The following is a 13,890-nucleotide window of genomic DNA, read 5'->3' on the forward strand; positions in this document are numbered from 1 at the left end:
CACCAGTTAGCTAGGAGCCAAAGTAGCGAATAACTCAAAATAATTACAAAAAAAAAAATCAAGTGCCCAAATACAAATAATATAAGCAATTAGTGACTCCAGCATCCATGGCAGGCAGGCAGTGGTGGATGAAATGTCTCATACAACACAGTCCAACTAAAAATAGAAAAACAAAGGGATTCAATCATATAAAGCTGCTACTTAAGCCACTCTGCACATCAAGTCTCCTTGTTCATGGATGTTTAATAAACCTGTGGTTGGCTTTTAAATCCAATATTTATTTAGGTTTAATAGAAAGTTAAAACAAACTAAAATCTGTCCAGGACAAAGCTAAAAAAGGACTCACAGGCACACATCAAGGATTAAAACTAACTTGCTCAGGCACAGTGGGACAAGTAAAAGTGCAGCTTATTGGTCTATGGAGCAGCAACTGGTGAGACACTGGACCCCCGTGACTTGGAGAGGCTAATCACAAATGCCATCAGTCTAACACTTCAGTCCTCTGCCTCGCTTCTTGGCTGGTCTTCTCCCCGTGTTGCAATTTCTCGGAATAGAGTCCAGTCTTATGCGCTCTTGGCTTTCGTGTAGCTCGGTACTCCCTTATCTCGCTTCCCGTTGTTCGGCTTCTTTCAACTAATATTCTTTAGGTCTTTTTCAGCAGATTGCAGACCTCGTTGCCCTTCTGTTCAATCTGCACTTTTCCTCTCTCTGTACAGGTCATGCTCTTGGACCAGTCCTCTGTTAAAGCACCTCTCCCAGTGTGCTCTGATCTGTCTTCTGCAGGGTTCCTGCTTGTTAAAAAGGTTTCATTAAATGATTACATGTGTTTCCCTAATCTAACGGGTACTGGGCTCAAGGATTTAATCGTAGGAGGTAGTTTACTCCTTTAGGAAGGGAATACATTCTACTGCCAATGCAGAAGCCATGAATAAATTTTATAAACTTAAAAAGAAAGGTTAATAAAGTGATAATGTGCACACAGTAATCATTAAAATAAAAGTGCTGAAAAGAAACAAAGGCTTCTGCATGGACACATCAGTCATGCCTTGTGACACATCCACTGTCTTGGAACTGCCCCTGGAGGGAAGCGGTCATAAGCATTCGACTACAGACAAGGTACTGGACTATAGCCTGGAAGCTGCAACCACATTTGAATTCCTAAATTTATATACCAAGAACCACTGATTCACACATCAAGCTTGACAAGATTTTTTTTAATGGAAAATAAAGGTGATTATATGCAAAGTGGTTGTGAGGAGGGGAAAAAGAGTGAGCTACTACCCAGTGGCGGTTCTAGACCATTTCAGCTTTTTTTTTCTCCTTTCTACGAGGGAAGAGCTCGTCACACCCAATAAGATTTCTCTCCGAGCAGGTTCAACGGACACAAGGCAACACAACACGGATGAGTAAGGGAAGTACAGGTTTTGTTACTACAATAACTGATACAGGGCACGAAGTCTGTTCAGTACAAAACACCAGTCAATTGCACACTTTCTTAATTGTACCTGTAAAGAAAAGTTTTGAAGTCCTAGAAATAGGAGTTAATCAAGGTAAATCCTGTGCAAACAAAGCAATATAAACAATGAAGTCTCTGTGCAAAAATACAAGGAAGGTCCAATAATATCTGTGAACCCGTCGCCGCAATGGACAGTATCTGTACAGAGGGAAAGGCAAATCAATAACCCCCAATTCCAACCAACGGAAGCAAAACGGCAACAATCGTTCTTTCACTAAAGCCGTTCTTCACAACTGCGTCACGCTTTGTTCCTCCAATCCTGTAATGCATGTATAACCCCAGATTCTAGTACCAGCCTTTCCAGAGCCTCTCGCCGTCTGTTCACTCTGCCGGTTGCTTCCGTACTGGACACTAATATCAAACTGGACTCTGCATTAAACATGGCCCTCTGTTGCAGAATGTGAATGTGTTTTGTAAATGTTTTGTGTGGCCACTTAATAATACTAACTTAGTAATACTAACTCACTAAAATTACACTTACTGCTATAATATTTGACACCAATGGATATGGGAAGGGTGCACAAATGAGAAATGGGACTCTGTGTGTGGCAACCTCTGCAGAAGGCATGAGAGGTAGAGTTGAGAGTGGAAACATGCAACATTATTTTGAATGTGTTCTACACCAAAGAGGATTGTACAAATTGGCCATCTAACAATCCACCCCAACATGAATGCAAGTACTTTCATCATCCAGGTTCTTGTCTGGCCGGAGACTGTACACCAGACAATTAATGACACATTTACATCCTATGCAAGAGGAACTGAATTAAGTTGGAGCAATGGTTACAGCAGCACAGGCACAATGATTGCTGGCCTGTGACCAGTGCAAGATTACTTTTGGAAATGTAGAAACTTGTGGTTGGAAAATGTGTACTAGGGGGCAATGTTAGGATTGACGAGGCAGATGGGTATAATATGACAGGACACATATCCTCTGTATGTGCAGCAATAGCACTGATTATATTAATGGTTGTTGTTTGCAAGAGAAGCAATGGGCTGGAACATGTCTGCAGTGTGATTAGAGAACTACACTCACCAAGACAAGGATCAGAAGGAAGGGAGCGGATTTAAGGCTTGTGGTAAAGATGATCTCCGCAGACAAACCATGTGCTAGTAACCTCTGGCTTGGATCCCCGGATTGGGTATCATCAGGTGTCCAAAAGGAGGGACTGAAGGGGGAAAAATGAACTTTCCTAATATCGAATTTGACTCATTAAACATTAAACATGGCCCTCTCTTGCAGATGGGCTGGGGTCAGGCTTTGCATAAGGACAATACCTGGGTACAGCTCTTGTCCAGGTACAGGTTTTGCCAGTCAAGCTTGCAGACACTCAGGAGTCAGGTATAACTGTTGTTTGCCTGCCTGCATATATAGCAAAGGAACCCTGATACAAAATGTATGCAACCTCCTGCTATAGTAGGACTGGATCTATGCCTGAGAAAGTGATCAATCAAGCAAGCACATCTCTAGCCCATTTCTCGGTCTCATGTTACATCAGTATCATGATTGGTCCCACCAAGTACACTGTTTGCCCTCCCAACCAATATGCCCATCAAAACATAAATATATTTGTATGTATTTCTGACAATGCTTGAAGAGTTGATTCATCTCTTCATATGGGTGATGGGGTGTTCTTCCGTTGCATGCATTGAATAAAATATCCAGAGCTGAGAATCAACCCAAGTCATGAGTCTCTGTGGACAACAGAAAATAAATCCACTACATCTGCACCCCACATTATTAGTAGTAAGGCAAGACTCTTCAATCGAACAGAAACATACAAATCCAATACCTACAACAGATAAAACTGCACACCACAAATATATTAGCTCTACCTTCCCCAAATGTATGACTGGTTCACTTTGAGTTTAAAGAAATCAAAGACTCAAAACCCATCGTTTTGTATATAAAGGTTTATTGAAATGAGGACAGACAATTGTACTATTTATGCACTATTTATGCTGTAAGTCGCCTTAAATTTGCAACACTCACACATTTGTGATATATTGATTTGTCTTATTTCTAGTGTAAGGCAATACAGAGAAAAGTCATTTCAAAGCACTAAATGCTGTAAGATTTGCAAGGAACTACTGTTGACCCTGCTGGCAGTGTGGTGTCAGGGGTGCATCTCTGAATGGAGATGCCGTACAGTTGTGGGGCTTCACCCAGACTGCTGTCCCCTGAGCCTCACTCCCAGTCGGTAGGGTTTGGGTTCCTGGACCATTCCAAAGTGAGGTGTGAGGTCAGGCTCCCCGCCGTCCTGGGGCCAGTGGAACTGGAAGCGGCGCAGCAGCATCACCAAGAACAAGAAGAGCTCCATGCGCGCCAGCCCCTCACCCAGACACATCCGCGGGCCTGCAAGACAGGAGGGGCACACATCAGCACACTGGCCCAACTGTAACCACAACTGAAACCCCATCCCCTGTGCTCTGGTGACTAGAGTTGTGCTGGGTTGTAGTCTGGTTTGTTCTGACAGACATGGAACTCTGAGACCTCACCAACCCCCAGCCTGCCCCATTTTTCTAATAAAAAAAAAATCAATGCTATTTAACTGTATAATCAGGAATTGAAAACATCTGGTCTATCCTCACAGCGGGCGTTTCCATGGAGCTGCATCTTAAATTACTATCTGATTGGTGCGTGATGCTTATCTCTGTGTTGACTGGACAGCTGCTCAAATTCACAACCAGCCAGAATCAAGCAATCCAGCCACTGTCCAATGTTGAACTGACCTGGTATGAACCAAGACAGCTAATAATCATGAATTAATTAAGTAACCCAGGGTGTTTGCTATAAACTAACTAGATAATATTTGTTTTGAATAAATGTAACTTAGTTAGCATAAAGCTAACCTTAAGTGCATGGCCCAAGAGAAGAAAGAAAGCAACGCTAAACAATGGCATTCATTTTTTCTATGCAACTAGTTAGCTAGCTACTAATACTATGTATGTTTTCAAGAAAGACGTATCAACTCTGTTATTCCGGTTGAGTTTATTGAGGTATTTTTAGAAGCTAAAAGAGAGAGAAGGAGATGAGGGGACCCTGAATTGAGTCCAGATATGTGTACGTGATTAAGTGCACAACTGCTCATTCTCATGATTAAGCCCATGGCATCAGAATCTCACTAAAGACAGGTACCCAAACTAAGTAGGCAACCCTGTAAAAGATAAGTTATTGCTAAGAAACATTCATTAACTAGAGCATCAATGTTGATACAGTAAGCAGCATTTCATATATTTGAAATAGTAACAGTTAGAGTTAAGGACTCAAGCAAGGCTAGCAAGTTCTTGTTCCAAACTGTATACAAGTGGCACTGACATTAATGCATATTATGGCTATTGTATCTGCATAATGCTGTGGATCTCTTTTTGCATCTGTATTGTCACTTTACATAGTTAGTGCACAATATAATCTCAGTTTTTAAATAAGAGAATATGAAAACTGATGTAATCAAGTAGTCCTTTTCAAAATAGTTTAATAGCTCTGTTGGTCTTATATTCTTCTGACTCTCTCTCCTTTTCTTTTTTACTATCTATCTCTCTTCTCTCTCTCCCTCTCTGTCACAACACAGACACACACACACACATACACAGAAGAGATTGCAGCTTTAATAAAAGTATTTTTGCCAACAGGTCCCTCTGTATGTATTTCATTATAGATAATAAGTTTGTGTGACTGTAATGTATAACTTTGGTTGTGTTTAGATGTAATTTTGGAATGAATTGCCGTAAATAAGCTCTATTAAAAGAAGAACAATCTGGACCTCACTAATTTCTAAACCCTGGCTACAGCCCTGCTGACTTACCCAGGGAGAAGGGCACAAAGGCCTCTGGCTTCACAAACTCCCCCTTCTCATTCAGGAAGTTGGAGGGGTTGAAGTCGTGGGGGAACTTCCACTGGCCCTCCTCGTACAGCACGGAGGACAGGTTTGGAATGATCATGGTGCCCTGCGTTGGAATGGGGAAAAAAAGCAGCGCAATGAGATACAAGCCATTTCTCACAGTGGATTTATTTTAATCTTTCTACATTGAAAACACCAGCTACTAGCCAAAAATGCATGGTGTGTGATTACAGGCTGCTTAGGAGTCTAGTTCAAAACTATAAATCTCACCAATGGGAAGAATGCAGAGGGAGCGCCCCGAAGAATCAAAGGCAAGCAATGCATTTTTTTGGGGTACTGATTCCATATTGAACACTTTTCATCTCTTGACAGCAGTAGTAAACTGTACCTTGAGGGGACAGATTGAAGACAAGCCTTCTGTCTTACCTTTGGAATGCTGTAGCCCAGCACCTGTGTGTCTTGAGTGGTGGAGTGGAAGACACTGAGAGGGACGATGCTTCCATAGCGCTGCACTTCATGGATCACAGCTTGGACATAGGGCATGCTGTGCCTGTCCTCATAGCAGACCTGCTCTCTCTCTCCAAGGACAGTGTCGATCTCCTGGTGGCACCGTGCTGAGGAGAGGAGGGCCCACTGTCAGCAGCTCAGCACACTAGACACCTCTACAGAGTTGCCAATTATCCATGCTTCACAGCTAATGCCTTTGCCTGCTAGGGGTTCTGTAGCATTGACGTTTCTAGTCAATGGAAGACTAATGAGTGATATTATTAATGGTGTACCTAGAAGAATTGATGCTGTTTTGAAGGCAAAGGGTGTTCACTCACTTTGCATTTAGTCAATTGATAAATATAATCTATTAACATCTATTTTTGAAAGCATTCTTACTTTACAGCATTTTTTCACACCTGCCTAAAACTTTTGCACAGAACTGTATATACTAGGGATGTTAATAATTAATCGAAGATTGATTAATTGTCGATAATAATTTGATCGATGGCAACTAATTTGATCGACATAGGCCATTTCAATTTCGTATCACTAGAGGATGCTATGTAATTGTTGTTGGAGGGAAAACTACGTAAAGAAGCTTGAGCAGTAAAATCCAAAGAAGGATGAAGCGAGCACAAAGCATGGTTTGGGATCAATTTGATTTAAAAAAGGATCATGTTCACTGCAAATACTGTGTTAAAATATAACATCACGACTACGTCACTGATGCATCACCTGACAAACAAACATCCTACCTCCTTGGCTAGTGGTTTGTCCTCTCAACCGACCATTACATCAATGTTAGATAGAAATAACTGTAATGAACATCGGGCAGAGAGGATAACACAAGAGATTTGCCAGTTAAAAGAGAAAGATATGATGCCAATATTGTTGACGGTGAAGGTTTTTGGGCCTTAATGAATTTGGTGGAACCGGGATATAGCATTCCATCGTGAGTCACAGTCACCGGGCGCATAGAAAGGCACAACAGAGAAAGCAAATCTTAAAGCACAATTGGCTACAACAGAGAAGGTGGTAGAGAAGGTGGCCTTAACTACTGACTGCTGGACTGCCTTGACTGTGGAGGGTTACATCACCATCACCTGCCATTACATCAGCGATGATTGAAAGGTGAAGTCTGCAGTCCTGCTAACCAAAAGTCTGCCAATCTGACACACATCGGACCACCTTGCGGAAAAACTAAAGGAGGCAGTGGATATATGGGGACTTACTGCCAGAGTCATTGGTTGCATGCACGACAACACTGCCAACATAGTAGCAGCCAAAACCCATCAAGAGTTGCCTGGTTTTCCATTGTGTGTTTCGCGCACACCCTCCAGCTTGCCATCAATGATGGATTTGCGGTGTTCCTTAATAGAGTCATCATTGCAGCGGGAAAGCTGATGAGTCTTTTCAATCACAGCACCGTTGCCACCAAAGTGCTACAGGACAGGCAGCAGCAGATGGGCATCGAAAACCACTGTCTCATTCAGTCTTGCAAGACAAGGTGGAACTGTGTGTGACATGTTTGCCAGGCTGGTGGAGCAACGATGGGCCGTCGCCGCTGTTCTGTCTGATCAGACAGTTACAAAACTTACAGATACCAGGGTTCTGGAGCTTAAGGATAAGCACTGGAAGCTAATAGAGGACACGGCGCCTGTGTTGGCTGCACTAAAGTGTGCCACCACTGTGATGTCTGCTGAGACTGAGGTCTACATCTCCAGTACATATCATGTCACCTTCGGCCTAATCAACTAACATCTAATGCAAAAAGAAGGAGATGGCCGCAGAGTCATTGAGATTAAGAACAAGGTGCGCTCATACCTCATCGATCAAATGAAGGTAGGCTATTTATTAGAGTCTATTCATGACATTTATTTAACTGCCTGCCTAGCCTATGAATAGCCTAACAAATGCCAATGTTGACTGAGCCAAAATCATTAATGGTTGCCAACACAAAGTTGGTTGAACTGGGGAAAACAGTGGACGTGGCCACCCCACAGACTGAGAGTGATGCAGTCGACACACACGCAGTGCGGGAAGTCTCAAGTCAGGCATTGGCTATGGCACTACTTCTGGGGCAGCAATACTCTACTAGCGCCACTTCCATTGAAACACATGTGGATACATTTCTGCGGGTTATTCCACCACCGTAGTCTAGTAGTCAGAGTCAAAAGACACTTTATTTTAAATTGTTATACTTGCATTTGGATTTTCAAGCATGGTGAGTCTGATTGTTGTTTTTTAATATTTGTTTTATGGATTGTTTGTTAATATTTTATATGGTTGTATAAACTGTTTGTGGAATAGGCCTAATATCTGCACAGCGCATTGTCGGCCTCTCATTTAAATGTAATACTCATCCAAAGATGGTGAGTCCAATAGTTTTTTGTTCTTTTTCAATATAGGTTAAAAACACCTTATTTTTGATTGATCATTTGACTCCATTTCTGTTTTAAAATATGTTTTAATGTTTAATCCAAAAATTAGGTAAGAGCATTGCACTCATTTTCTGATATGTGGTTATCTAGATGGTGTCAAGTATGTCCACATCTTGTTAAAATAAAGATTTAGGAAAAACACACATTGGAGATTTTCTGTCATAGGACACTTTTTAATAAGATTAAATAGATTGATTTTTAATTATGTCGAAGGTCGATTAAGAAAAAGTCTTCAAATTTGCAACACACAACCAACAGTACAAATGTGTATTAAAGAGGGTTTATGGGTCAGATGCCCAAAGAGTGCCTCATGAGGAGGTTTACTGACCTTGCACATCTGGATGCAACATGAGCTGCAAAAGGCCCACGCGGAGAGTAGTTGAGCCGGTGTCTGTTCCAGCAACAAAGAGATCGATCAAGTGGGCCCCCATGAAGCCTTCATCAAAGGAAGAACCGTCATTACCTCTCTGACAGCAGAGCAAAACAAAAAGCATAAGAAGTCTAGAGAGAAGAACATTCACCTTCACAAGTGGACCGATCCTGCCACAACTACCTTTCGGTGTCTGCCTGGGATATAGGTGTTTTTTTTTAACTTGGCATAATATGACTTCTTTGATTTCTGGGTACCCATCAGTGTCTTGAAAGTTTAAGCAATATGATTAACCACCCCACCAACCCTGAATCAATGGCCGATCTTGGACTTGAACAAGGAACCTTCTAGTAACAATTTATTTTATTTTTTAACCCATGGACACACATAAGTGTCCCTAGTTAGTGGTGGTATTGAACTGATGTAGTACCTTCTCAATTTCATTGAGATAGCAGTCAATGATGTCCCGTGGCTGTCCTGGGACCCGTGTCTCCTTGTGCTCAGCCGCTTTGTTTAGGAAAAATTCCTTCAGATTATCAAAGTTTTCAAAGGCTTTCCGGAAGGGTAGAGGCAAGCTCCTAATTAGCGGTAAGGTATTGTAAATCTGCAAATAAGAAAAAATATGAGTTTTGAAGACCTCCGATAGTTTTCTATTGGATTGAGAGGTTCTCATGATTACCCACTAAGATTCAATCATACAAAAATACCTCCACCCATCATATTGCTGTAATGTCAAGGTGTTCAGCACTAAATGGCTGTGGTTTGGCTGTTTTCATTATCATCACTCAGACTGAAAAGATCAACACCTCATTCTCCATGGGATAATACTCATCCACAATCTACGCGTGTTGATCAAGAGGTATTGCTTTACCAAAATTGTATTGCCAATTCAATCTACTTTTCATTATCATTTCAATGCCATAAACTTTCCACATAACAGTGGTCATTGGCTGTCATTGTTGTCTTTGGCAACTTCAAGAATTGAATTAATAAGAAAATGCTTAAATGTACGGGAGTTGAGATTCAAATAATGTATTCAAACATTTTTGTGAAATGTAGCTTAATTTCCCAAACAGCTGCTTTATTCGTTTTTTTTTTGTTGCATTTGATTAATATCCATACAAAAACCAGATCAGCTGTGAATGATACATTTAAATGAAATTTCACACTTGGAATTTTCAGTAAAAAACAAACAATGAGGAATGTCACAGAGCACACATACCATGCCCCAGGGTCCATTAGGAATTTTTGTGTTTTCATTTATCAATCGCATTAAGGACTGGAAGGGCTGATCCTCATAATTGTAGCGAGATCCAAACAGGATGGCACAGATGACATTGGAGAAGGCATTGTGGAACAACGTTTGAGGGTCCAAGGACTGTCCTGTTCACAAATGAGAGTTATAGCAGGAGAGGGCTGGCCACCTTATTGTCTTTTGTAATTAAAGTGAAAATGTGATCTGTATATCATCATCATCTTCAATCAGTTTTATGATACAGTCAGAATGAACCATGGTACTATTTCTGCAGATTTAGGTGCATTGTGCGGGCGGCCTGCAGCTCTGTGTGAGGTGGTAATGGGACAGGGGCACTGGGCTCTGAAGCCAATACCTGCACTCTTCTCTATGTACGAGCTGAGATGTGAAGTCTCCTCCAGGATCCTCTCCTCCATGGACAGCTTTCCCAAGCCAAAGTTCCTCAGAGTGCTCAGAGCGAACCGCCGCTGCTCCTTCCAGCTGGGACCATAGTTGACTATAACCAAACCTGCAATGACAACCCTGCAATGAGGCAGCCTGCCCACAAGGAGGCAGTCTTATTCTCAAAAAGCAGGGTCAAGAACTACTTCTCACTGAGAAATCTGTGACAATGTAAAGTAAACTCCCGGAGACATAACCCAAAAGCAGAAGAGTATAGTAGTGGAGGTGCATATAACTATATCTTACATTTAATTTTATAGATAATATAATGGGGAGATTGTGTATTTACATTTTCTTATTCATTTAGAACTTTTATCCTTACCATGACCATCACCAGGATAAGCGTGTAAGACGCTATCAAACTTGTACCCCTGGATTTCCACTTTCTACTGCCATGCAAGTAAATATTGGAGTGACTCCAGAGAAGGAGCAGTCCTGCTGTCTGTTTTGACTCAAGTACAGAAGCAGTGTGTCACATGTGGAGTCCAACAGTCCTGAGAGATGAGCTGTGGCTCTACTTGGAGGGTCATTTCAGGTAACAGAAGACTTAATGAGAGGAGGCAGGAAAAAATGATATCCACAGTGATGTCTGTGAAAGTGACAGTCACACATGCCAAGAAAATTTCAAAAGTCTAGTATCTGGATCCTACAGCTGGGTGCACACAATTGGTCGAGTTTTCCAATAATTTTGAATAAAGTTGAGGGCCACCAGTCTATTTCTTGATAGAAAATGTAGAAGCAACATGATTCCGTCTACATTTTTACTTCTGCTTTCAGAGACAATTCTATCCCAGCTTCAATAAAGTTGTCACTGTCAAACTAATTCCACAACAATTCACTTTGTCCCATTAAATTTACAAGAACTTTTAATACTTATTGATGGGCTTCTACAAATTATAAGTACCAATTCATAGTACAAATACATATACCCACCCTGAAATAAATTGAGAGGGGGAGTCTCCCTGACAGTGTCCCACACTGGCTTTGGCTTTTTCTTCTAACATCTATATCCATATTTTCCAAAATTGTGGTGAAGCAGGTAGTCACATTGACTTTTGTTGGGGAAAAATATAGAAATCCTATCCTCTGTGTCCCTGGAGTTCTCTATTTAGTAAGTTTTAATTGCCTGCCTTCTTGGTTATCAGCAACTTACATTCATTTCCTTTCTTGCAATGTATTAACTGCAAATGACCTGACAATGCAGCTGGCAATTTAGAAGTTTAGAAAATGATTATTATTCATGAGTAATGATAATAATAATAATAATAATATCGATGAGATGGGAAGTCTTCGATTAGAATGCCAATTAAATCACTGCTAGTTATTAGAAATGACCAATCAGACATGGTTTGTAAAATGTAAATGTTAATGTCCCAGAATGGAAATATAACCTTTGTTCTTCCTTGAGAAGTTTGAAAAACAGTATTATACTTGCTTAATACTTTTGTGTTTTGTGGTTTTTCCTGTGCACATAATAAACTCTGATTAGAACTGCCGACTCCAAATCTTTCTTCCAGCACACTTTTCTCACAACTCTGATTAGTTACATAATTCTGTTATGTAATTTTGCTTCTAAAAACTCAAAACTCGTTTGAAAATGTTGCAGGCAACAAAGTTGCAAAAACGCCCTTTCTACATTTTTTTAGCAACATGTGTAGACTGGTGTCCCCTCACCTTAAGACCTGCAATTTTAATTAATTGTATTACCTTATTCAAATTCTGATCATATATATTAGCTTTTTGCAGACCGTTGGATTGAGCTGTAAGTATGTTACACAACCTCTTATAAACACATGCACCATCCTTACTCATTAGTATATCTTTTAGTAACTGAAATATGAAGCCCTAATTATAGCTGTCATCACTCACCTTTATTCTCAGTAACGTGGTTGACCAGCAGGCCCTGGGGCCTCCCAGCAAATTCAACTCCCCGAGTCATCAGGGCTTCCTTCACTGCCTGCAAACCATGCAGTAACACAGCCGGCCTGCCCCCGAAATACACACTGTACACTTTCCCATAGCGCTCGGACAGCTGTAGAGCATAGACAGAAACAGAGGTAGAACACTCTGAGAACGGATCAACACACACAGAGAGAGACCCTGCACAGCCCTCACTGAGAGGACCAGAGAACTGCTCTCACACCATCAGAGCCACAATAAAAGTGGAAGACCACCCATAACAAGAGAGCATAGTCTTACTCCAGTCTTTCTGATCATGTAGCTTCTACCTTTCAATTAAATTCAGACAGCAAACTTCCACCAAACACAGTTTTTCAATTTGCTCAGAGCTTTCTGACTTTTTCAGCTTTTTTATCCATACCTTTTCAAAGTCTTTCATGGGGTTCTTCAGGTTTAGCTGAAGCTGATTCCCAAATATCGGAAAAGGCTGAGGACCAGGTGGAAAATTCTTGGGCCTCCGTGTCTTCCACAGGAAATAGAGGAGGAGAAGCCCAGCCCACAGGAGAAACAGAGAGCCCAGCATTGTGCCTGTGTTTGTTATTGCACTGCACTCCACAAGCCTGTATATAGGGAGCACTGACTCCTCCTTCACTGTTGTTCATTGGTTGTTAGGCACAAAAAAAAAAATTATTTACTTCAACTAAATGACCTCTCCATGAGCCATGACCTGTTCTCACATTTAACAAAGGCGGGTCATGCGTACAATGTATTTTGTACCAATTAACACATGTATTCAGTTCACACTTAAACTCGATGACTATTACTAGGGTCTCACATTATTAATTCATTATTGATTCTTATTTGATATACTTTTTCTTCCCTCTTAACCTCTAATTAACTTTACTTATTTGCTAATTATCAGCTCGGGCACTGAACTAAAGGGTAAAGGGTGAAGAGCTCCCCGAAGCAGGATTAAATATAATTATTAAGAGGAAACCCCTGGAGAAGGACACTTAATCGCTGGAGTCGACAGTGAGACCACGGAGTGTTAAGTACCTCACTTTAGTTTCTGGGGAGACTTTTAGTAAAGAAAAGGCATTCACCGTGATAAATGAAGTTGCTTTGAGACATTTTAATCAGTTTTTGAAGGTGATTTAATCCTTGTGGTATTTTACCTGAACTGTGCTGGGTTTCCAAAGTTGCCTGCTTTCACCCCGAATAGCCCGTGGAGCAGCGCAGCATCTGTGAACAAAGAAAGAAGAGATGGTGATTTAAGTACTTTGGACATTGTTGAAATTGGGAACTGCAATTGCAAACCTGCAGATGGTTGGGGTCCCAGTTGGCTGACGGGGTCCTGGCGTCACGCTGAAAAACCGTTTTAACTCCCTTCTGAAAAGGGAGGGGATGTGCTCCACCAAATGCACAATTGCGTGAAATGGGGGGGGGTGGGGCTGGGTACTGGTGGGAAATTGTGGTCCATAAAATCCACATGGGAGTCCAGCAGCCCAACAAATTAAAACATAATCCAGCCCTTGCCAGTTGTCCAGTCCGCCTATGGATTAGGGGAAGTTTTTTTTTTTTTAATTCTAAACTTATTGCATGATTCTATTTCTTTGTGATGTAGGTTTCCCCTTTTT

General features: G+C 41.2%; 1 protein-coding gene across 1 annotated transcript; it reads right to left on the minus strand.

The window, feature by feature from the left end:
• Positions 1 to 3,412: 3,412 nt before the first annotated feature.
• LOC136758884 (cytochrome P450 2C55) lies at positions 3,413 to 12,870 on the minus strand. Its single transcript, XM_066713616.1, has 9 exons — positions 12,675 to 12,870; positions 12,224 to 12,386; positions 10,269 to 10,421; positions 9,881 to 10,041; positions 9,089 to 9,262; positions 8,617 to 8,755; positions 5,785 to 5,972; positions 5,323 to 5,464; positions 3,413 to 3,872 (listed from the first exon to the last, which is right to left on the minus strand). The coding sequence occupies exons 1-9, from the start codon at positions 12,834 to 12,836 to the stop codon at positions 3,679 to 3,681; spliced, it is 1,476 nt and encodes a 491-aa protein (XP_066569713.1). The 5' UTR covers positions 12,837 to 12,870; the 3' UTR covers positions 3,413 to 3,678.
• Between the last annotated feature and the right edge of the window lie 1,020 nt (positions 12,871 to 13,890).

Source organism: Amia ocellicauda, chromosome 9, assembly GCF_036373705.1.
Source record: "Amia ocellicauda isolate fAmiCal2 chromosome 9, fAmiCal2.hap1, whole genome shotgun sequence".
In the NCBI taxonomy this organism is placed as follows: domain Eukaryota; kingdom Metazoa; phylum Chordata; class Actinopteri; order Amiiformes; family Amiidae; genus Amia; species Amia ocellicauda.